At 51.4% G+C, this 21,340-nt stretch overlaps 1 protein-coding gene across 1 annotated transcript; it reads right to left on the bottom strand.

Annotated features, from left to right (window-relative positions):
• Positions 1-343: 343 nt before the first annotated feature.
• On the bottom strand, positions 344-20,039 carry Gltp (glycolipid transfer protein). Its single transcript, XM_075982846.1, has 5 exons — positions 19,808-20,039; positions 6,438-6,496; positions 4,739-4,872; positions 3,100-3,250; positions 344-1,419 (listed from the first exon to the last, which is right to left on the bottom strand). Exons 1-5 carry the CDS (start codon positions 19,908-19,910, stop codon positions 1,237-1,239), a joined length of 630 nt encoding a protein of 209 aa, XP_075838961.1. The 5' UTR covers positions 19,911-20,039; the 3' UTR covers positions 344-1,236.
• Positions 20,040-21,340: the final 1,301 nt, after the last annotated feature.

Here is a 21,340-nt window from a genome sequence, read left to right as displayed (position 1 = left end):
TTGGCTCACAGGTGACTGTCCATCACAGAACGAAGTAGGTCACAGACTACCACAAAGTGATGCCAAGGCAGGAAGCTGGAGATGGGAACTGAAGTACAGCCCACAAAGCAATGATTTTTGCTTCCTGCTTCCTTTCTTAAACAGCACAGGCCCTGTGGCCTGGGGATGGCAGCGCTGAGGTGAGCTGGGCCTCCTGCACCAGCTTGCAGTCAAAAAAGGCAGCACAGATGAGCCCACAGGCCTAGCAGAAGAAACAGACTGCTCAGCAGAGGCCCCCTCTCCCAAGGTGTAACCTCTGATACAGAAAATAATAAAAGATTAAGAACCACAGACGCACCAGATATGATTTCAAAATATAGATTTATTTATTAAGGGTTATGTAATTTCTGCAAAAAAATCACCAATTGTTCCTCATTGGGTTTTTTTTTAATACACATCAATTCTTCCAGGGTTTGTTTACCCCAATACTTTAAAAAATATAGCTCTTTTTAGCGCCAGAAGGACAGTTAAGGCAGCAAGGCAGTTTCTTGGGTCTCCACAGCTGGAGGGCTCCCATGACAGGCAGTTTCTTAGGTTGGACAGCCATCCCTGAAGAAAATAATTATGCAAATACAGTCATGTATGGTCACTTGTGTGCCTAGTCAATCATCTGAAAAGGCTTGCTGGTACATTTCGGCTAAAACAAAACAAAACAATGTGTCTTACAAAAGACAGAGTGAAAGAGAGAGAGCAGGGCTGCAAGGGCAGATATGCCAGCCACGGTGAGGGCTCCCACCAGCTTGCTTTTTAAACAGACACCACAGTAGGGACCCTGCTGAACTTCCGGTCAGACTCCATCGTGCTCCAAACATCTAAGACATCCTTGGGCCAGATGGATCAGGTTTCTTTGCTGGGTGAGGTGTATGTCTACCCCAGGCTGGGCTCCTCCTGAGCTGGGTAGGCGAGGAAAAGACAGAAAACCCTAGAAATTGATCGTTAGCGACGTTAATTGAGCAACGTTATTGGTTTTGACCACACTGGAGGGAAGGCTTGCTCAACCTGGGCTTCTGGGAAAGCAGGAGTAGGTGTTTATTGCTCCATTAGAATAGGCAACAAACAAAAACAAAACAAATGACCTCTAACAAGCTGAGGCTGCCCCCTGCAGACCTAGGCTGGCCTGGCGGCTGAGCTGGGCATCCCAGCTTGATTCACAGTGATTCGGGCTTGCTTGCTCCCACGTGGGGCTGTGTCTGGGAGCTACACTGTATAGTCAAGCTCTGCGTTCATCTTGGTGTACATGTCATAGATGGCGTCGATGGTGGCTGTGTAGTTGACCAGGAAGAGGCGGATCTTCTCAAGGCACTCCTCCTCCGTCACGTTCTGCCCCTTGGAGAGAGCCTTCAGGAAGTCAGACTTGTAGGGTGCTGCATAAAGTGCTGCCTTGAGAGGGAAGAGGGAAGGCAGGTGCAGTATTAGTGGGGCAAGATCAGGCTGGCACACTGGGCACCGAGGGGTGTGCAGCCCTGACGCCTGTGCTGGCTGGGTCACTCTGCTCATGTTGGAAGGGAAAAGAAAGGTGCATGCTCCCTTCTCTTGTAAGGAAGAGCAGGACACCAGCACCAGCTTGGAGTACGGACTGACAGGCCCAAGTGCACACTGAAGCTTGTGTCTTGAGGTTAGTTATATTCACTCAACTTGGTTGCTCGTGTTAAGATTAGGGAGGGGACAGCAGGGCAGTGGTGGTGCACACTGTTAGTTCCAGAACTCTGTGAGTTCGAGGCCAGCCTGGTCTACAGAGTGAGTTCCAGGACAGCCAGGGCTACATAGTGCGACCCTGTCTCATAAATACAAAACCACACAAGAGAATGATTATGGAGGTTGTGTGAAGCGCTCTACATAGCACAGGGTACACAGATGCTCAGGGCAGCAACAGGTACACATTGTTCTGCCCTTGGTTAAATTTGGGGGATACTTCAATACTTCGAAAGGCAGAGAACCAGAAATTCATAGAACCTTAGAGCCAGAGGACAAAGACACAACCAAATAAAACATCTAGACCCCGTTTTGTGGAGTGAGGGGTCACACGTGAGAAGACAGTAATTACTTTGGGGCCCTGACTTAAGCCACGTGCTGCACACGGTGCAGGACGCCTTCCCTTTCCCTTTCCCAGAGGTCTGGAGGTGTGAGACATGAGGCCACTGAGGCCCAGGGAGGCAGGCTCCCTGGTGCCCACTTGTGTTTCTGAGATGGGTACCTGGTTGTGTTGCCCAGGCTGGCTCAGAACTCCTGGGCTCTAGGATCATCCTGGGCAGAGGCTGATCCCTGGGACCTGAAATCATCACAGGGCTGAGTATGAAACAGCGCCCACTAGCGGTGCACTTGCAGCAGCTGGGGTGACACATGGGATACTGTCTTTCCTGAGGGTGCTTGCAGGGGCTCTGGAGGAAGACACTGCAGGGAGAGTGGGCTGCTTGAAATGAGCCCTGACCCCAGCCATGCCCAGGTAGAAGGCCCAGAGGTGGCCACACTTTCTGCCTCATGACCTACTCTTCCTGCCTGGACCCAGCCTGCCTTGGGGCCCTTCCTGTCAGAGCCCGGGCTTCTTGGGAAGGAGGGGTAATCTGATGAGGACATTGTAAGGGGCAGGGTAGCCAGGGACATTTGGGAGGACTTCTGACTCCCAGCCTGATGAATCTAGGGCCCCTCAGCTACCTAGGCTGGCACAAGAGTCTTTTCCAGGGGCTGTGGTCAGTATCACCCAAACACAGGCCACTGTAAACCAAGGGCCAGAGTGTTTCTAGCAGATACGTCCTTGAGGGCAGGGCCCTTCTTCCCCTCTGTGCCTGGGGTGAGAGCCCAGGGTGAAGGAGAGCCAATGAGTCCACCATCACCCCGTGGCTCTTGAGTCTGCAGACCTGACTCTTCTCACAGTCATGGAACCAACAGGCTGAGGGGCCCACAGGGACACTAAGGAACACCTGAGGCCACAAACAGAGTTGGCAGTGGTTACACGAGGGTCTAAGTGAACCAGCCCCATCCTATAGTCCAGGTGAGTCCTTCGCAGGATAAGCAGGGACTCGGTGGGAAGGAACATAATCTTCTTGTCCCGTGGGGGCTCACCTTGAAGATCTTCTGCACCAGCCAGCCGTGGTACTTCTTTAGGGCCATCTCATAGGCCTTGTTGGCATTTACACGGATGAGGTTAGGGTGGTTCTCATCCCGTTCCCCGTCACAGATACTCTGCAGGAACACCTGGATGAAGCGCAGGCCCCTGTGGTCCAAGGGGACATTCATTTAGGGCCATGACCCATAACGTGCATGCACAAGGGAGTACCTCCCCTAGGTGACCTGTGTCGGTTCTACTTCTAAGCATGTGACGACCCAGCTCTGGTACAGTGTGCCTCAAGCAGAGCCTATTCTGGGTCCTTGCAGCCTCTTGTGGTGTAAAGGATGAAGCCAGTGTGACCCTTGGCAGGTTCAAAGGCCAGAGATGTGTCACACTGCCTCCCAGGCTGCTCGCCTCTACTGCACAGTGACCCTAAGATGCTTCATGGGGCACAACAGGAACCCTGAATAGAAAGCAACAGGAAAGGTGCGCAGAGGCCCCTATGCTGAAGGCTTAGGTGTTGCTGTGAGAAGTGGGACCTAACTGGAGGAAGAGTCCCTAGTGACCTCCTGTTTCCTGTCAGCCATGAGATGAGTAGCTTCTTCCCACAGTGCTGCTAGCAGGATGTCTTGCCTCACGGTGAACCTAGCATCAGTGAAGCTGACCAAAGGCTGAGCCTCTCCATGTAGCACATTTGGAGCTCCCATCCTACCCCCTTCAAATGCATGGGGCCGAACCGGGCACCGTCAGCCACTGCACAGCCAGGTGCCCTTCCAGCTGCTCACCAGCCTCCTGTCTTATGTGCCCATCACTGGATCCCAAACAAATGCTTCTGCTACCCTCCTGCAGGGGACTGGGGTTGCTCCAGAGCCAGCACTGCCTTTCTGGTCACCCCCAGGCCCACAGGTGACTTACACATGAGGAGTGGCATCACCTGCCTTCCTACTGCTGGGCAAATGGACTGGGACATATTCCTCAGTCCAGGCCTGCAAGGCCTGATGACAAGGTTGGGCAGTGTGCCTGGGGCAGCTCTTAGAATAACCGGATCCTGATGACTACCCGGCCCACCTATGGGAAGCCAACTTCCCCAAGTCCATTTCACCAGAGAAGTATGTGTTGGGGGCCAGGAGATGACCTTCAGGGGACAAGCTATCTTCCTGGGTCCTGGCCCAGACCTCTGAGATGTCAACAGTGGGAAGCGCTGGAAGTCAGGGCAAGGGTCCCTGCCTTCTTAGCAGCTGCTGGAATCACATGGCTAGAGAATTCCGGAGCTACCAGACCACTGAAAAGATTCAAGGAAGACACTCGTGCAAGTTCAGGAGTGCTCCTACCACATGCCTGTTAAGGGAGTCTTAACACACAAATCCACCCGTGCACAAAGCGCTGCCTCTGTGTCGTGCACCATCTATCACTGCCCAGTCGACCTGGGCTGTGCCGTGGCCTCCTCGGTGAGATGGGGAGATGCCACATCTGGACCACTCTATCCGGTGCATAAAGAAGGGAGTGGAGACTACAGCTGGAAAGTGCACTTCCCCTGCTGTCTCTGCCACCACACATCTGTCAGCCTTGGGAAGTTTCTTGTGGCTATTAAATGGCAGTGTTGACGCCCTCGGCCCAACGTGGCCCAGCCATGCCCCACCTCCAGTCCGTCACCTTTTCAGCCACAGCAGTGCCAGTGTGGCTCCCACTCTGGGCCACTCGGCTCCATACATGCCCTTCTCCACCTCCAGGATGTTCTGCAGGGTCCTGAACTTGGCTGGGTCAGTGTCGTAGACGGCTTTAATTTTCTGGAATAGAGCACAGATGTTTTCCTGTCACGGACTGCCCCGCAGACTGCTTCCGCATACCGGGCAGAGTGTCCCATCCTATGGGCCCTGCCACCAACCTGCTCATGAGTCCAGGCGCCACCCAGAAGCCTGGGCCCCTGAAATGCTTCAAGTGCCTCACACAGTCCTTTTGGTGACCCTGACACTGCATTCAGAACCCAGTCAACGGATTAGGACTCAGGGGTATGTGTCAAAAGGCTTGGGACAGGGAGTAGGGCCTAGCTAGGCTAGCTCCAAAAACGCATGTCTTCCCACTGCTATTGACACTGTCACAGACATCAGGGACCTGAAGTCCCACACTGAAGAGGAATAGACCAGGCAAAAGGGTTCAAAGCTATTCAGACAAAGCAGCCCCTGAACTGGCGCTACATCAGTCTGTCGAGACTGGCTGAGCCCAAATGCCACCCGTCACTTCCTGCTGTGTGACCTTAAGTGAGTCATCAACCACTCTGAGCTTCAAGCTCCTCATCTCTGTGAGACAGTAATAGCAGGACCAGGCCCAAGGTTCCTTGGGCTGGAGAAGGGAGGCCGCGCCCTCAGTGTGCCTCTCTGCAGAAGTACCCAACATGGAAGAGCCAAGCTGACGCCACTATGGACTTGATTCTTGTTCTTTCTATGGTGGTGGGATGCTTAACTAGGCTAGCACAGATCCTCAGTCCTCAGCCTGTGTGCTGGAATTACAGGATGCATGCACGATGATGCTTAACTGGAGTGTGTGTGTGTGTGAGTGTGTGTGAGTGTGAGTGTGTGTGTGCGCGTGCGTGCGTGCGTGTGTGTGTGTGTGTGTGAGTACCAATGGAGGCTAGGACACTAGATCTCTGAACTGGAGTTACGTGTGTGTGTGTGTGTGCGTGTGTGTGTGTGTGAGTACCAATGGAGGCTAGGACACTAGATCTCTGGAAATGACGTTAAAGGAATTTAAGTTGCCCAGTGTGGGTACTGGGACCAAACTCCAAGCCTCTGAAAGAGCAGCGAGCACCCTTGACCCCTGAGCCCTTTCACCAGCCCTCCACCTTTACTTATTTATATATTTGTTTGTTTGTTTTGATTTTTCGAAACAAGGTTTCTCTGTGTAGCAGTCCTAGCTGTCCTGGAATTCGCTTTATAGATTAGGCTGGCCTCGGATTCCGAGTGCTGGAATTAAAACCATATGCCACCACCGCCCAGCCCCACCTTTATTTTTTTTAAGATACGGCCTCTCACTGGCTGGCCAATGACCACCAGGGACCCATCTCTCTCCTCCAGGATTATTCTTGTGCTGCCCAGCCATACTTTGACATGGTTTAGGAGTCCTAAATCAGGCCTGCATGTTTGTAAAACTGAACCACTTCCCCATCTCTGGAGTTCTTGTTGGGTGGAGTGGGTAGCAGAGTATCTGGACTATCCTGGATTGTGTGCTCGCAAGGGGGCACTGAGAACCTTGGTCCAGCAGGCGAGGGGCTAGGACTCTACAGTCTCTGTCCTCTTCCCTGAACTCAGCCTGGCACCTGGCAGGGGTGGGTTCAGATGCCTGATGATGTACTTACAGTGATGTTCCCACTTATGTCTGCTTTGATGGGCGTAAACACTGGGGACCCAAGGCAATCTGGGAACAGAATGAGAAGAGAGACTTAGATTCCCAACCAAGATGGCATTCAGAACCACCACAGGCCATGGAAAACCGCCATCTTCCACATATGGAAGACTGTGTATTTAGGGGCCAGGAAGAATCATTTATAGGTGTTCGGAAGGTCCCGTGGCCAAGTGAATTCACGGGGTGCTGGGCTCTGGATGAGAGTGGATTGTCAGGGCCTCTGAGGCTGCTGGAGTTGCTCTCCCCAGCACTGCCCCATCCAAGAGAACTCTCTGCAGTGCTGGAAATGCTCCACCTGCACTGTCCTGCCGGCAATCATGAGACCTCAGACTTGACTTCTGCCCTCCCCCCCACACTGCCCTTCATCTGAGCTTCAAGTTTCCCATCTTGTGAGCGGGCAGGTGTGTGACAAGCAGCCATAGACACACATTCTGTTCTACCTGGAGCTGCAGTGTTTCCATGTGGAGGAGGGAACCTTTCTTGGCAGATCCTAGTAGAACAGAGTGCAGTACAAACAGTGACAACTTTGAGCAGGTGACAGGCAGACCAGGAGTCACCTGCCATGTGTGCTTGGAACCCCAGGCCCCATGTGGGATGTGAATTGTGTTCCTGCCTCTTCCCCTCCCCATGCTTTGCTCCTCTTAGCCGGCAGCACCTGCAGCCAGAATATCATACCAGCAAAAGCTGTTCAGAGAGGAGGGGTCACATTCCAGTACTGCCCTCACCCTCAGAACCTAAGTGAAGTTGCCTTGCTCCCCTGACACCCACCTTCTCCCTGCTGGGAAGTGGGTTTGATAAGTCTGACTCAGAACAAGGGCACAAGGACACCATAGTAGGCAGGAGTAGGTAGCAGTACCACAGAAGGGAGATCCTGCTGCCATGGAGGCAGACAAGGGCCTAAGGACTCAGTGAATGACCTCAAAAGAAGAACTGCTGGTCAAATCCCACTGAAGGTGACCAGCACACGTGGGTGGCCATCTGAAATACTCTTTCACTGCTAACATGAAGAAGTGTGTGCTGAAAGCACCTTCAATGACACATCCCAGACACAGAGGGACATGGATGAGGACCCAGATAGGTGGTAGTGAGATGGGCCTGATATCCCTCCATGGGGCAAGTATCCTGGACCACATGTCTGTTTCCTCCCGTGTGAGCCAGGGATCAGAAATCAGGATTTAAGATGCATCACCCTGGTTACAGGCATGTACCTGTAACCCCAACATTTAGGAGGCAGAGGCATGAACACCAAGAGTTTGAGGCCAGCCTGGGCTGCAAAGCAGAGTCTCCGGAAAGAAAACAAGAAACAATGATGCACCTAGGCTGGGGGTGCAGCTCAGTGCAGAGGAGGCAGAGCCCCTGCCTAGCATGTGTGAGGTCCTGGGTGGGACCCTCATCACCAAAAAATTAAATTACGGGCCCGAGAGATGGCCCAGTGGCAACTTACACATTCAGTCCCCAGGACCCACATGGTGGAAGGAGAAAACAGATTTCCACAGTTGTCCTTTGACCCCCACTCAGTCGTCATGGCTCACACATGCACACTCATATGAGTAAATGCAAAAATCAATTTAAAAGAAAAATACTCCAGACCTACTTATCAGGGTGCCCAGTGTGAGGCAAACGCTGGGAAAGAGGCATTGATCAGTCTATGCTCCCCAATTCTAGGGTCAGGCTTCACTATGGAGCAAATCTCTCCAAACCTCTGCAGAGTGCAAACCCCTCTGTACACCCGCTTTTCACTTTTTCTCTTTCTGAGATCGTGGTGTGTAGACCATGGTCCTCCTGCCTCCAAACGCTGGGATGACAGGTGTGTTCCACCACATCCCGCCCACTGAAGTCCCTCATGGAGGGTCTGCCCCTGTGTACTGTGGCCGTGATGTCTGAAAAACTGACCCCCCGGCAGGCTCTTCTCCACACTTTTGTGCAGGCGCACTGAGGGCCAGAGGTCAACAGTGGTATGTTTCCTAACCACTCTCCTTGCCTCTCACTGAGCCCAGGCTCACTTACTGGACAGGCATCAAGCTCCAGGGGTTCTCTTGTCTGCACGCCACTCCCCACCCGACACAGACAGCCCAGGTGTTGTTTTGGGTGCCAGGCATCCACACTCATCCTTATGGCACAGCAGATACTTTACTAACGGCACCATTCTCCCCTCCCCTTTGTCTACACTCTTATTATAGTTCAGATGACCCCCAAGTCTTTTTTTTTTTGTTTTTTGTTTGTTTGTTTGTTTTTGTTTTTTTGAGACAGGATTTCTCTGTGTAGCCTTGGCTGTCCTGGAACTCACTCTGTAGAACAGGTTGGCCTCAAACCTGCCTGCCTCTGCTTCCCGAGTGCTGGGATTAAAGGTGTGTGCCACCACCCGGCTCCAAGTATTAGTTTTAAGCACCCAGCCACCCAAGATGGCAGAGGGTCTGTGAAGCAACTTGGGCTTCAGCTTTTCTCCCTGAAAAGTGAGACTAGGTCTCCGCGCAGGGCAGGGTTGCTGTGCAGGGCAGGTACGGACTGTGTACATAGCAGGTGCTGAGTGTTCATCAACCACAGCCTAAACAGGGAGATGCCGGGAAGCAGGCCTGGACGGCAGAGTGTGGGCAGCTGTGGTCTAACATATGACACAACCGCGGTACGGCACTGAGCCCCGCCCCGTTGACAGGAGAAAGGCTTATTGTTTGCCGTTCTCCTGACAGTGCTCGTGAGGCTCACAAAGCCGCTGTGCTCAGCAGGCACTGTCCCCACAGCCATCATTGTGTGCGTGACTGATGGCTGGGGCCCAGGCCAGGGTGCCCGCTCTGCTGTGGGGGAAGGGTGCAGTGGATGGAGGCAGATGCTGAGGCAGGACTGCAGGCTCCATGAGGGACTTTAAGAAAGAGAGTGGGCCTAGCCTGTCACCCCAGTATGCTGGAGCCTGATGCAGGAGGGTCATGAGTTCTAGGTCAGCTTGGGCTACACAGTGAGACCTTATCCCAGACAAAAAGAGATGGGAGTGTGGGGTCAGGGTGACCCCAGGTGGAGGACAGGAAAGGCTTGGACAGTGTGCCCTGTGCTGTAGGCCAAACAGGCCAGTAGCACCTAGAAGCTGGGCACTTGTGGTTAGTGTCATGTCAGAGCCAGCTGGCTCTGGGTGTGAATTGTGACTCTGACAAGTGACTTGAGAACTCTGAGTATGAACCCTTCATTTCCTGCAGTCCAGAGGTGCTGTGCAGAGAGAACTCTGAGTATGGTGGGCTGGGGTCTGCTTCCTATGGCTTACACGGGGGCCACTTAGAGAGGCCAAATGAGTCGCCCGAGCTGGGTGACAGCGCCAAAGCACCCCACGTTAGCTTTCTAGGATACATCTGCTGGTGTGAACTCAGAACAGTGCTGGGGCAGGAACCCCAAAGCATGGTTTGAATTCCCACACTCAGGTGGCCTTTCTAAGAGTCAAATCTGTGCTGGTTCCCACAGCCCGTCAGCCTCACTGCTGTCCCAGAGAGCATTCTGCCCACAACCACCTTTCTTGTCTGACTAGTTTCGCAGTTCCCTCAAACTCGTTTTGCCTTCTTTTAACTGCCATCAACCCGCCCGGCCCTGGAGGGAGAGGGCCTTGCATGGTTTTCCAGTTTGTCCTGTAACCCACAGAAGGAAGGGAGCTGCCTTTAAAGACAGGAAGGCCCACAGTGCCACCACCTCCTGTTGTCACACAACCAACCCCAACAGGCAAGCTGCTTCGGAAAAGCTCTGACTTTTTAGAACACCGCTGAAAGATCTCTTACGCCTAATAAAGGCTTTTTTTCTCAACCCAGAAGGCATAAGAAAAGGTCCAATAAATCTGATTACAAAACCCAAGAGCTTCTTATAAGAGGCCATCAACAAAGTGGAGCAGGAAGCAGAGAAAATAAAGGCTGTTTATTATCCCAAATATATAAAGAGTATTTACAGAACAATAAGAAAAAAGTTCTTTACAATGAATAATTCACGAGTGAAATAAAAAGATGCTTAATCACAGTGATGAAGAAAATACAACTAACATGGAGACCTTTCCATCAACTAAGTAATTTTATGAATGTATCAGCCACTGGATAGCATTTATTTAAAATGTAACACCAGGGTTACAGAGATGATCAGAAGCTAACAGCACTTGCTGCCCTTCCAGGGGACCTGAGGGCAGTAACCAGCACCCCTGTCCGGTGGCTCTCAAACTCCTGTAACTAGTATCAGGGGATCTGACTTCTTCTGTGGGTACCTCTATACATGTAGCACATTCAGGCACACATACACACGAATTAAAACAAATCCACAAATGGAACAAGCCATCTGTAACTTTCTAAAAAGGGTCATCATTTAAAAATATAAAGGGTGGCCTGGTGATGTCACAGGCTCCCTCAAACCTTCACCATGGGGCACTATACTGAATGTTTTCAGTCTTTTTAAAAGCACCTCTGGGTTGTTGATGGCTGTTTTCTCCTGCTTTGCCGGCAGCATCCAGTAGCTGCTGGGAAAATACAGAGTAAGCTGTCAAAACTACTCGCAAAACAAAAGAAAATGGAAGCCAGGAGAGGAAGTCCCCTTTGGGGACTAGGGCCTCCTGCCTGGGTCTCTACCACTGCCCAAAGGGCTGCCACTGCCCAGAAAGCAGAATTGTCCACCAGCCAGTTTGTCACTACATACCACCCAGATCATTTCCTCCTTCAGCACAGCTGAACACAGGTCATTGTACTCAGCGCAGCCAGGGTGTGGCTGGGCATTACAGACAGTGCTTGCCAAGCACGCTCAAGGCCCTGGGTTCCAGCATCACGACGTGGTGGTGTATGCCCATAGCTTGGCACTTGGGAGGTTGAGGCAGGAAATACTAGTTCGGGGCCTGCCTGGGTGACTTAGTGAGACTGAGTAGTCCCTGCTCTCCCTCTCCAGAAAAGAGCACAGCACACATCTGGAAATTTCCGTCACAGGCATTCTAAACATCTTTACTGTTTTCTTCTCTATTCGTGTGTGCGGTCATGTGGGTGCACAGGCGTTTGGAAGTCAGAGGTCAACCCCAGGTGCCATCTTCCATCTTTTTGATACAATAAGGATCTCTCATTGGCCTGTGGCTTGTTAAGTGAACCAGATTGGCTAACCAGTGAGCTCCAGGAAGCCACCTGTCCCAATCTCCCCAGCACTGGGATTATAAGCATGCACCACCACACCTGGCTTTCTACTTGGGTTCTGGAAGTAAACTCCCACACTTCAGGTATGCAGGTATGCAGGCTAGCCTTGAACTTCCTTTGTCGTTGAAGATGACTCTGAACTCCTAAGTGTCCAGCCTCCACCTCCCAGGCCTTAGAATCACAGGCCTGCAGCTCTGTCTATCACAACAAAGTGTGTTCCCATTGTCCCAAACTGAACAACAAATAAGAGATTAGCCATGTCCTGAGAGGTGCCAACCCTCCAACCACTTCCTCTCAGAAAATCATTTTCATTTAAGAACAAAACGTCATCCCAGTTCTCAGGGGCCAAGGCAGGAAGATGGAGGGCTGAAGCCCAGTCTGAGCCACATGTCCAGGCCCTGGCACAGGTAAATGAGCAAACACAGGAGGAACCAGATGACTCTGCTTTTGGTGAGACACACCTAACTCAGTCCCTGAACACTTATTTCCAAGGAGTGGTCACTATGTGGCAATAGATACTATGTGGTGTGGCGAGGTTCTGCTGGGAATGCCTTTTTTCATAGCCAGATAATAAAATTTGTTAGACACTCCCAGCAGATTAATGTTACAGGTCCTGAGTTACAAGATCAGAATGGGTGGCTCAGATTACAGCTGATGGAGATGAATCTTTTATTAACTGGGGAGGGGTGTCCAGGCTCAGGCCACAGGCCGTTTTGGAAGGGGAGAACACAGAGGATGGCCACACTCTAAGGCTGGCTCTGCTCTATATTATCACCTTTAAGAACCATGCTGCGTCTGCACACTGTCTGTCCACTGTGGCCCTCTTTAATAACAGTCTGGAGGCCAGGGGTAGTGACACACATTTTTAGTCTCTCTGCACTGTTTGAGGCTATTCATGATGGTCACTTTGGAAATCAGTATGGTGATTTCTCAGAAAATTAGGAATCAACCTTCCTTAAGACCAGCAATACTACTTTTGGGTATATGCCCAAAGGATGCTCAAAGGACATGTGCTCAACTATGTTCACAGAAGCATTATTTGTCATAGCCAGAACCTGGAAACAACCTAAATGCCCCTTGACTGAAGAATGCATAAAGAAGAAATAGTACATTTATACAAAGGAGTACGATACAGTAGGAAAAAAATAATGGCATCTTGAAATTTCCAGGCAAATGGATGGATCTAGAAAACATCATATTGAGTGAGGTAATTCAGATCCAGAAAGACAAATATAATATACACTCACTCATAAGTGGCTTTTAGACACAAAGCAAAGAAAAATCAGCCTACAATTCACAATCCCAGAGAACCTAGACAACAAAGAGGACCCTAAGAGAGACATATATGGATCTAATCTACATGGGAAGTAGAAAAAGACATGATCTCCTGAGTAAATTGGGAGTGTGGGAATCATGGAAAAGGATAGAAGAAAGGAAAAGAGAGGAGCAGGGAAAAATATATAGTTCAATTAAAAACAATAAAAATAAATAAATAAATGTCTTATTTATTTATTATACTTATTACATAGTATAGCATCATCTTTTTCAACAGTCAGGTTTTCCAGAAAGGAAATCCAGAAAACAATGGCCCTGGTTGTTGGGGAAGCCGGAGACTGGATCTACGGTGGAGTACGTTCCTAGCATGCACAACATGAGGAGTAAAGAAGAAATTGGGGATGGGGAAATATTGACAGACTGGAGAGGAAAAGCCAACAGAAATCATCTGGACATGACTGCAAGAGCGTTACAAAGGGGGCTTGGATGGGAGTCAAGGGGTGTTCTTGGAGGACAGCATAGAGAATACTTGGAAGCCTGGAGAAGCTGACTGCCTGGGGCACACCCAGTCTGCTGGTTCCTGAAGTGGTTAGGAAGCTTAGCTACATTGTAACAGTAAGAGAAAGGGTGCTGAGTAAGGCTGTAACAGAAGCAGGGAGACTCACAAAGCCATTTTAAAACCAGAAACAATAGAACCTAAGACCACAGCAGGCTCTTCCACCCCACAAGTTCTAACACTGTCACATCACACCAGCTTCCCCTCCCCACCACACAGCAGCTCAGGACGCTATTGTCCAGAGGAGGACTTCTCAGGGAACACAGCTGTATCTGAAGAAGCAGGGCTGCCTGCCCTGTGCCAAGGCTGCATCCTCAAGGTCCTCTTTAAGAAACCCTACCCCAATTCCCTTGTTTCTTGCTTCCTTCATAAGGGTTAGAAATGAGTTTCCACCCACTCCCATTCTTGCCCCCGAGAGCCATCTTAAAGGGGTCAGGCTAGCTGTGGTGGGGCATACATGTGTTTCACAAGGTCCTGGGCCAGGAGATCTCCCATTTGGACATTGCCTAAGCCACCTATACTCTGCCAGGAACGTCACAGAAGGGCCTGACTACTGTCCCTAACAGATTCCCAGCGCTGTGCCTTATCCCTCTGCAAACGAGGTGAGAGGATGAGGATGTCTGTAAGCTCAGTCACACATTTGGCTACTTCCTTTTCTCTTCTGCTCTCACACTAACAGAGGCCAGGCACCAGGCCTGAACCTCAGAACCAGATGTCCTGAACAGAGAAAGACCGATAAGCCATCTCAGAAGGCCAGGGTGAGCAAGTGGGTGACACCAGGGGCCCAGACCTACTCCACATGGCTCTCAGCTGCACTTGAATGATTCTCAGACTGAAGCAGCCAATGGTTGGCCCTGGGCCCTGGCAGTCCGTCACCCAGGCTCAGGAATGCTTTCTCTGCGGTAGAGCCATTTCCCAAGGGCTGGACTGCATGCACTCTGGCAGCCTCTCACCCATGCAAAGGTGGGGTGACTCTGGGCATCAAGCACCATCATCACCTTGTGAGGTCGCCTCCTGGGGCTCAGAGGGTTGAGAAAGTCCGTGTTTCTTTCCACTCACTTGTCCTGGGTGTTCAGGGCACAGGGATGGGAGGAAACCAGTTAGATCCAAAGTCTCTGCTCCCCTCTGTACTTCAAAGGCAGCCATCCTATAGACTGGCAAGGGCCCCTCCCAAAGCACTCACTCAGCCAGGAGCACCAGAACTAGGCAGGGCTGACCATGCCTGATCGCTACACATTTGCAAATGCCTCCCTCTAATGCCAGGCCACTGCAGGATTTTAAAGCTGAACAAACCAGGACCGGAAGTGCCTCTTCGGCTCTGTGTCCCTTCTGGGCACCGTTTCTTCTTCCAAGTGCTGCTTACGCCAGCACAGTCTATGTACTGGGCTTTGTGTAGAGCCCACCTCTCAACATTCCGCCACTAAGCCTGCTGGAGCGGAGGGGGAGCACAAGCCCCCTGCATCTCTTTCACAAGAGTCAACATGCAAACAACCCTCATCAGACATGTAGAACACGGCAGGGCTGTAGCCAAGGGTCCTCAGTCCAGGAAGGGCTTGCTGCTCGGGGGAGTGTCCTAGAGATAAGTGTACCAGGCACCGGCAAGGCCAGCTCCCAAGGACACTGATTTAATTACGCTAAGAGTCACAAATAAAGGAAACACATTCCCAGTTTTTTTTGTTTTTTTGTTTTTTTTTTTTTTTTTTTTCGAGACAGGGTTTCTCTGTGGCTTTGGAGCCTGTCCTGGAACTAGCTCTGTAGACCAGGCTGGTCTCGAACTCACAGAGATCCGCCTACCTCTGCCTCCCGAGTGCTGGGATTAAAGGCGTGCGCCACCATCGCCCAGCTACAGTATTAAACCTCAAATGAGTAGCAGAAATCATTGCCTTGGGCTCCTCCATCCCAGACTTTTCCTGAGACAATGACAGCTAATAGTTGTCATAGATGTCACCTCATGGACCAACTTTAATTGACTAAGAAAGTGGTTATTCTAAGAAAGATGCTGAGGCTGTATCTAAGCTCAAAAGGGAAAAAAGAATTGTGATTGATTAGTAATGCCTGCCACATGTGTAGGATGTACAAAGATTATGTCTTCTGATTTAATCATGTATTTTAATATGAAAAGAAAAGCCAAGCATTTTTGGCAAGAACCTAGAAGAATGGAAATGGAAAAAACAAACAAGCAACAACCCCCCTCCCCCCCAAAAAAACCCTTTCATGCAGCTAAGTGTGGTGTATATTAATAACACCAGCACTCTGGAAGCTGAGGTAGGGGTGTCACAAATTCAGGGTCAGTCTGGGCTACTAAGGGCCTCAAAATACTAAAAAATAAGTAAGATAAAAGGATACACTCAGCAAATGTTCCAGCTTGCAGAGTCATGGGCACTGAAGTTACTCAGAACCACAGATCACAATAGGTTCTAGGAGGCACAGGGAGAAGGATGACTGTCCGGGTAGGGTTATCGCTAAGCCAATTCCTTAAGGACGTGTGGACTCCAGCCAGACAAAAGGAAGGAGGTATGTGGGTGGGCGAGTAGAATGGTATGCAGAGTGAGGAGAAAGGCTGACACAAGGAGCACTCTGGGGACGGTGGCACAATGCCATCTGTGGGCCTGGGAGTCATTCAGAAAGCTGGCAACACATATTTCAGGAGAGCACATCAGGGAACCACTGAGGCTTCTAGCTACGGAGGAACATCAAGCCTCCTGGGTTGAGAGCAGCCGTATAACTGACATAAAAGATAAGTGAGCAGGAGTCACAGGTCAGTCTTGTAACCGATCAGTCAGGAGATCCAATTACTGGGTCAGAGGGGAGAAAAAAGATGGGTAAAGGACCAGCCTCTAAGTGGATACGGGAAGACCTGCATGAGCGGAAGAATTCAGGCTAGAGATACAGAGGCAGGGTGACCCCCAAAGGGATGCTGTAAACCAGAGGAGCAGGCTGACATGTAGCCCATGCCCACAGGAGCAGAGAGAATCGGTGTTGACCAAGCCCAGCCAATGGTCCCAGGCTACACCCTGAGGAGTTACGGTGGTTGTTCCAACAGGTCCAAAGAACTATGCAGAGAAAGAGATCTGGAGATATTGGCAGCAACACTGTCGACCACAGCGTGGGAGTCCGGCACGAGGGACTGTTAAACTGCGGTCACATCCAAGTAGAATCCTAAGCCACTACGGGTATGACAAGGGACGTAGGAAGGCAGCCTCACTATGTAGTTAAATGCAGTTAGATGAAAAATGAGGTTGAACATTTCTCTCTCTCAAAGATACAGAAGGAAGACCCTAGAAGGAAAATATCCTCAAGTGGCAGAAGGCTGCTCTTTAAAAACTCTACTTCAAAAGGCTGTGAGATGCCAAGAGGATAGCTCACATCTGTGATTCCAGCCATTTGGAAGCTGAGGCAGGAGACTCGCATTTGAGACCAGCCTGGGCTGCACAGTGAGTTCCAGCACAGAGTGGAATCTTAACACAGAAAACAAAACAAACAAACAACAAACCAATAGGTTCCTGAAACGGATATGGTGGTGCATGCCTTTAACCCCAGAAGCTTGGAAACTGTGGCCGAGTCACAGTTTGTGACTACAGAGTCGATTCAAGGCCAGTCTGAGCTACAGGGGCCCCGGTTTCAAGACAAATGTCCATGAAGGAACTAAGTGAACTGATAAGTCAGTATTAGATCCTTAGTGCCTATAAATGGCAGTCAGGAATAGGACCAAGCTTGTCCCTCTGAATGGGGTTGACAGCTGTATGGCTGGGGCGGACTGAGGGGCCACTCGCAGTGGCACTGGGATTTGTCTCTGCTGCATGTACTGGCTTTTTGGGATCCTGTTCTCTTTGGATGTATACCTTGCTCAGCCTAGATGTAGTAGGGAGGGCCTTGGACCTTCCACAGGGCAAGGTGCCTTGCCCTCTCTTAGGATTGGAGGGGGTGGGGTAGGAGGGTGTGTAGAGGGAATGGGAGGAGGAAAGGGAGTGGAAATTTGGATTGGTATTTTGTTTTTTTTTAAAAAAGTCTAATTTAAAAAAAGAAAACAAAATTTAAATGGCAGTCATTGTTTGGTTCTGCTCTGATTTGAGAAAACCTGTTCCCACAATGCCTCTCAGGCTCCTTGTGGCCATCATTCCAAACCAGCTGTAGTCCAGGGCCACACGCACTGTGCCCAGCTCATCCAAGCAATCAGGGACACCCCAAAGATGTAGCTAAGACCCCACCTTGAGCTGACAGTGGGTCTCCAAGGCCAGGGTGGGAGAACCCTCCTGAAACCTGAGTCCACAGTAGAAAGCACCATCCAGGAAGAGCACGCTCAAATGTTTTCTTTTATACAAGTGCCAGGAGTGACTCTCTTTTGCAAACAGCAAATGGCTCTAGGGTGACCCCTGTCAGTTAACCTTTCAAAGGCCAACCCCACTGAAGTGTCTGTCTAAATGGTGCTTCTGTCCACAGCTGTGACATCCACAGCCCAAGACGGCAGCAAAGACAAGGATCCTTTGAGACCAGAAGCAGAGAGGGAGGGACATTACTCTGCCCTTGCTCCAGCTGCCTCCTCCCATCTCCTCCCAAACCAGTCAGATGCCCATACTCAAAAGGGGTGCCCCAAGTGCAGAGCTGACATGCCACCTCAGTGCAGACGGGGAAGCCATGCCATCACCACCATAGAGCCATTGTCGGGGCTTCAGTGTTCTTTGTATTGAGGGGTGTCTGGAGGGACCTGGATAATGCCCTGTGGCATTCAGCACCCCTTCAACTACAAAGAACAAAACTATCTCTCCACACAGCTGCAGATATCTACAAAGGAACAAAACTATCCTCACTTGAGAACCACCGGCCCCAGTATATTCTGGCTGGCTCTGACTAGCAAACTACTCAAGAGATCCAAGAAGGAAACAGACACAGACACAAAACACAATGTTTCAGGGCTGACGAGATGGCTCAGCAGGTAAAGGAGCTTGCTGCAAAGCTGGATGGTTTGAGTTTGATTCCCAGGACCCACATGATGGGAGGTAAGAACTGACTTCTGAAATCTGCCCTCCAGCCCCTGGCATTCAAACACATGCAAATAAATAAGTATATTTTTTAAAAAAAGAAACATAATGTCATAAAAATCAAAGCTAAAGCCAGCAGCTCCCTGCCTGAAGATGCAATCTTATCTCCAGACAAGATACCGATGACAAGAAGGTCTCGTGCACTAAACAGGTTTAATGGAAGACCTACTAAGTTGTGCTCGGCACAGCGGTGGCTAAGGAAGCTGAGACCCTGCTCTCAGGTTGTCGCTCCAGGTTTGCCTCTCACAGACAAATGCATTCAAGATTAGAGTTAACATCCATTTTAGACACCTACGGAAGGGGCCCAACATCAGATTCAAGAACTTCATACATGACTTTCTTCCCACAGGAAGAATCTCTTCACAAGCCCTCAATTATCCCCATATCCAGCCTAGACTAGCACCTCCATGTCACTCTGAGGCTCAAGAGAAAAACTGGTAACAGATCTACAGGGCCACACACCCCTTGTGGGAACTACTGCCCCCCACCAAGACCGAATCATATCAAGGAGCCAACCAAGTGACTATGCATGTGGGTGCCAAACCTCCTCAGGCTAAGCAGCCTCAAGGCTCTGCCCGAGTGTAGGTTTCCCCTGGACTCTGCCCTGGGGGCTGGTGTTGTCCTGCAAAGTCACCAAATGAGCTAGCAGGGTAGGGCACTGGGAGCGTCCCCACAAAGCAGAAAGCAGGGCTCAGGTTGCACCCTTTGTGGACTGCAAGGCAAAGGGCAGGGCAGATGGCATCGGTTTTCCTTCCACTTCCCAACAAGGCCTGGACTGGAGGAGGGGAGGAAGAGGGTCTGAAACAGGCTTGGGGACTCATTGCAGTGCTCCTATGAGCTTCTTCAACTTGACGTGCGGCGGACAGGACTTCCTCCTTGCCCAGCCAAAGGGAGGGAGGGATTCGAACTAAGCACCCTGCCGCTGACATCACCCCCACAACCCACCCACTTCCCTTCTCCTGACCCTTTTCCTAGAGGGAGGAAAACATTTTCATGACTTCCTCTAAAAAGCGTCCTTGAGTTTTGCAGCTCCATCTTCAAGCCCTTGGAGGTGACGGTGGTCTTTGATCTGGGGTTGGGTGAAGCTGGGGAGGGGAGGGCAGGGTTTATTCCTTTTAAGGGTGGGGGAGAATTGAGAACCAGTCTGAAAGGGACGAAAAATGAAACTGAGGATGAAGGCGTTCGGGGAGCCAGCATGTCCGTGGTGCAATAGTAAGGGATGTTGGGGGGCGATGGATGAGAGGGAGTGATGGGGTTCGTCTGAGGGGAGAGAAGGAGCAGAGAGATCTGGGCAGGTGGAAAGGGCTGACGGCGCGCGGGGACTCACCGAAGAAGGGCGGCAGGTGGGCCACCGCCTCCAGGAAGGGCCCGGTCTCGATCTGCCGGTCCGCGGGCAGCGGCTTGAGCAGGTGCTCGGCCAGCAGCGCCATTTCGGGGTCGAGGCCCTTGGTGATGCCCCAGCCCGCACCGAGGGCGTCCGCGCCCGGGCTGTCGCCGCCCGCCGCCGCCTCCCGGGACGCCAGCGTCGCCACTTCCGCCCGCGCCTCTCAGCGAGCGCCGAGCGCCGCCCGCAGGCCGGAGCCATTTAGCACTCCGCCCCGCCCCTCCGCGGCTCGGCCAATAGGCAGACACCGCCGCGCCCATTTGGCCAATGAGAGTCCGCCTCCCCCGCTACCACACTGCCATTGGCCTGGGGGCGGAGCTTAGCGGAAGCGCGGGCGGCGGGCGCCAGGTGAGCCGCGCCCAGGTGAAGCAGTGCACCCAGCCAGCCTGTCACCGGTTACCTCAGCCCCTAACTTGGGGTGCAGGCCGGCGTCACTCTGGTCCCCACCCGCTTACAGTCCAACCCCCTAGCGGGGCCTTGTTTCCCAATCCGGGGTCCTCCGGTTCTAGGTTCACGCCTCCCGCAGCCTGCACCCGGGTTCACCTCAGCCACAATCCGTCCTTGCTGCTGTGCCCTAAAACCCAGAGCTTAGTGTACCCCAAATCCAGTGGGAATATTCTGCCCACCCTGAATATTCAAAGGCCTTCTCTGCGTTGCCGCTGCTCACTGTGCCCGGCACAGAGGATGCAGTGACCATGTAGCCAAGTCGCTGTCCTGGAACCAACAGTCTAGTCGCAAATTAGCAGCTTCAGAGCTGGCTTGTGAGTGAAGAAAGCAAAGCGGGCTTAAGGGTTTAGCTCAACTGGTTTAGCTCTACTGGCCCTGCGCTGCATCCCAGCCCCGCACAAACTGGATGTGGAGCTTGCCTGTAACCCCAGCGCCCGGGAAGTGGAAGCCAGACTTTGTCCACTTTAAGGTCGTCCTTGGCTACGTAAGGAGCCTGAGGCCAGTCTGGGGTAGAGCTCCTGTCTGAGTTGTATAAGCAAGGCAGTTGGATGCACAGAGAATGTCTGGGCTTGATCTAGAGGGTCCGGCGAGCATTTTCAGGGGGTGGCATTGAGCTAAGAGCTGAAGGGGTGGAAGGGCTTGAGCAAGGTGTTGAATTGTGGGAGATAATTTGTGTATGTGTGTGTTAGAAACCAGAGAATTGCAGGAGCCGTTGGGAAAGAGTTGTGCTAGGAGCTGAGATGGGGAAGGTGAGCAGGGGCTGGGGAGTGGTCAAGAATTTGTGGTTCCTGAGGGCAGTGAGAAGTGACTCGCGCCAGAAAAGCATGTGCTGAACCTTGTTAAATGATTTTATTTTACTCTTTCAGGGGGCAGAGGACAAAAGAGATTGAACAAAGCACAGGTATGACACCCCCCCCCCCCCATAGAACCAGGAAGTCACGGGCTGGGAGAGACAGGACCATTATTATCTCTATGACTGTGACTGCACCACAAGTTAGATCTTCTGTTGATAGGAGCCCAAGCCACCAA

This window comes from Microtus pennsylvanicus, chromosome 1 (genome assembly GCF_037038515.1).
Source record: "Microtus pennsylvanicus isolate mMicPen1 chromosome 1, mMicPen1.hap1, whole genome shotgun sequence".
NCBI lineage: Eukaryota > Metazoa > Chordata > Mammalia > Rodentia > Cricetidae > Microtus > Microtus pennsylvanicus.
This window is presented reverse-complemented; position numbering and strand designations above follow the sequence as displayed.

What these genes read in the sequence shown, in the direction of transcription:
- Gltp (XM_075982846.1), bottom strand. Translation starts at nt 19,910, where the DNA reads ATGGCGCTGCTGGCCGAGCACCTGCTCAAGCCGCTGCCCGCGGACCGG. An exon ending in GCACTGCTGTGGCTGAAAAG is followed by an intron (nt 3,251 to 4,738) that starts GTGACGGACTGG and finishes CTTGGACCACAG; the next exon opens with GGGCCTGCGCTTCATCCAGG. An exon ending in TGGTGCAGAAGATCTTCAAG is followed by an intron (nt 1,420 to 3,099) that starts GTGAGCCCCCAC and finishes TTCCCTCTCAAG; the next exon opens with GCAGCACTTTATGCAGCACC.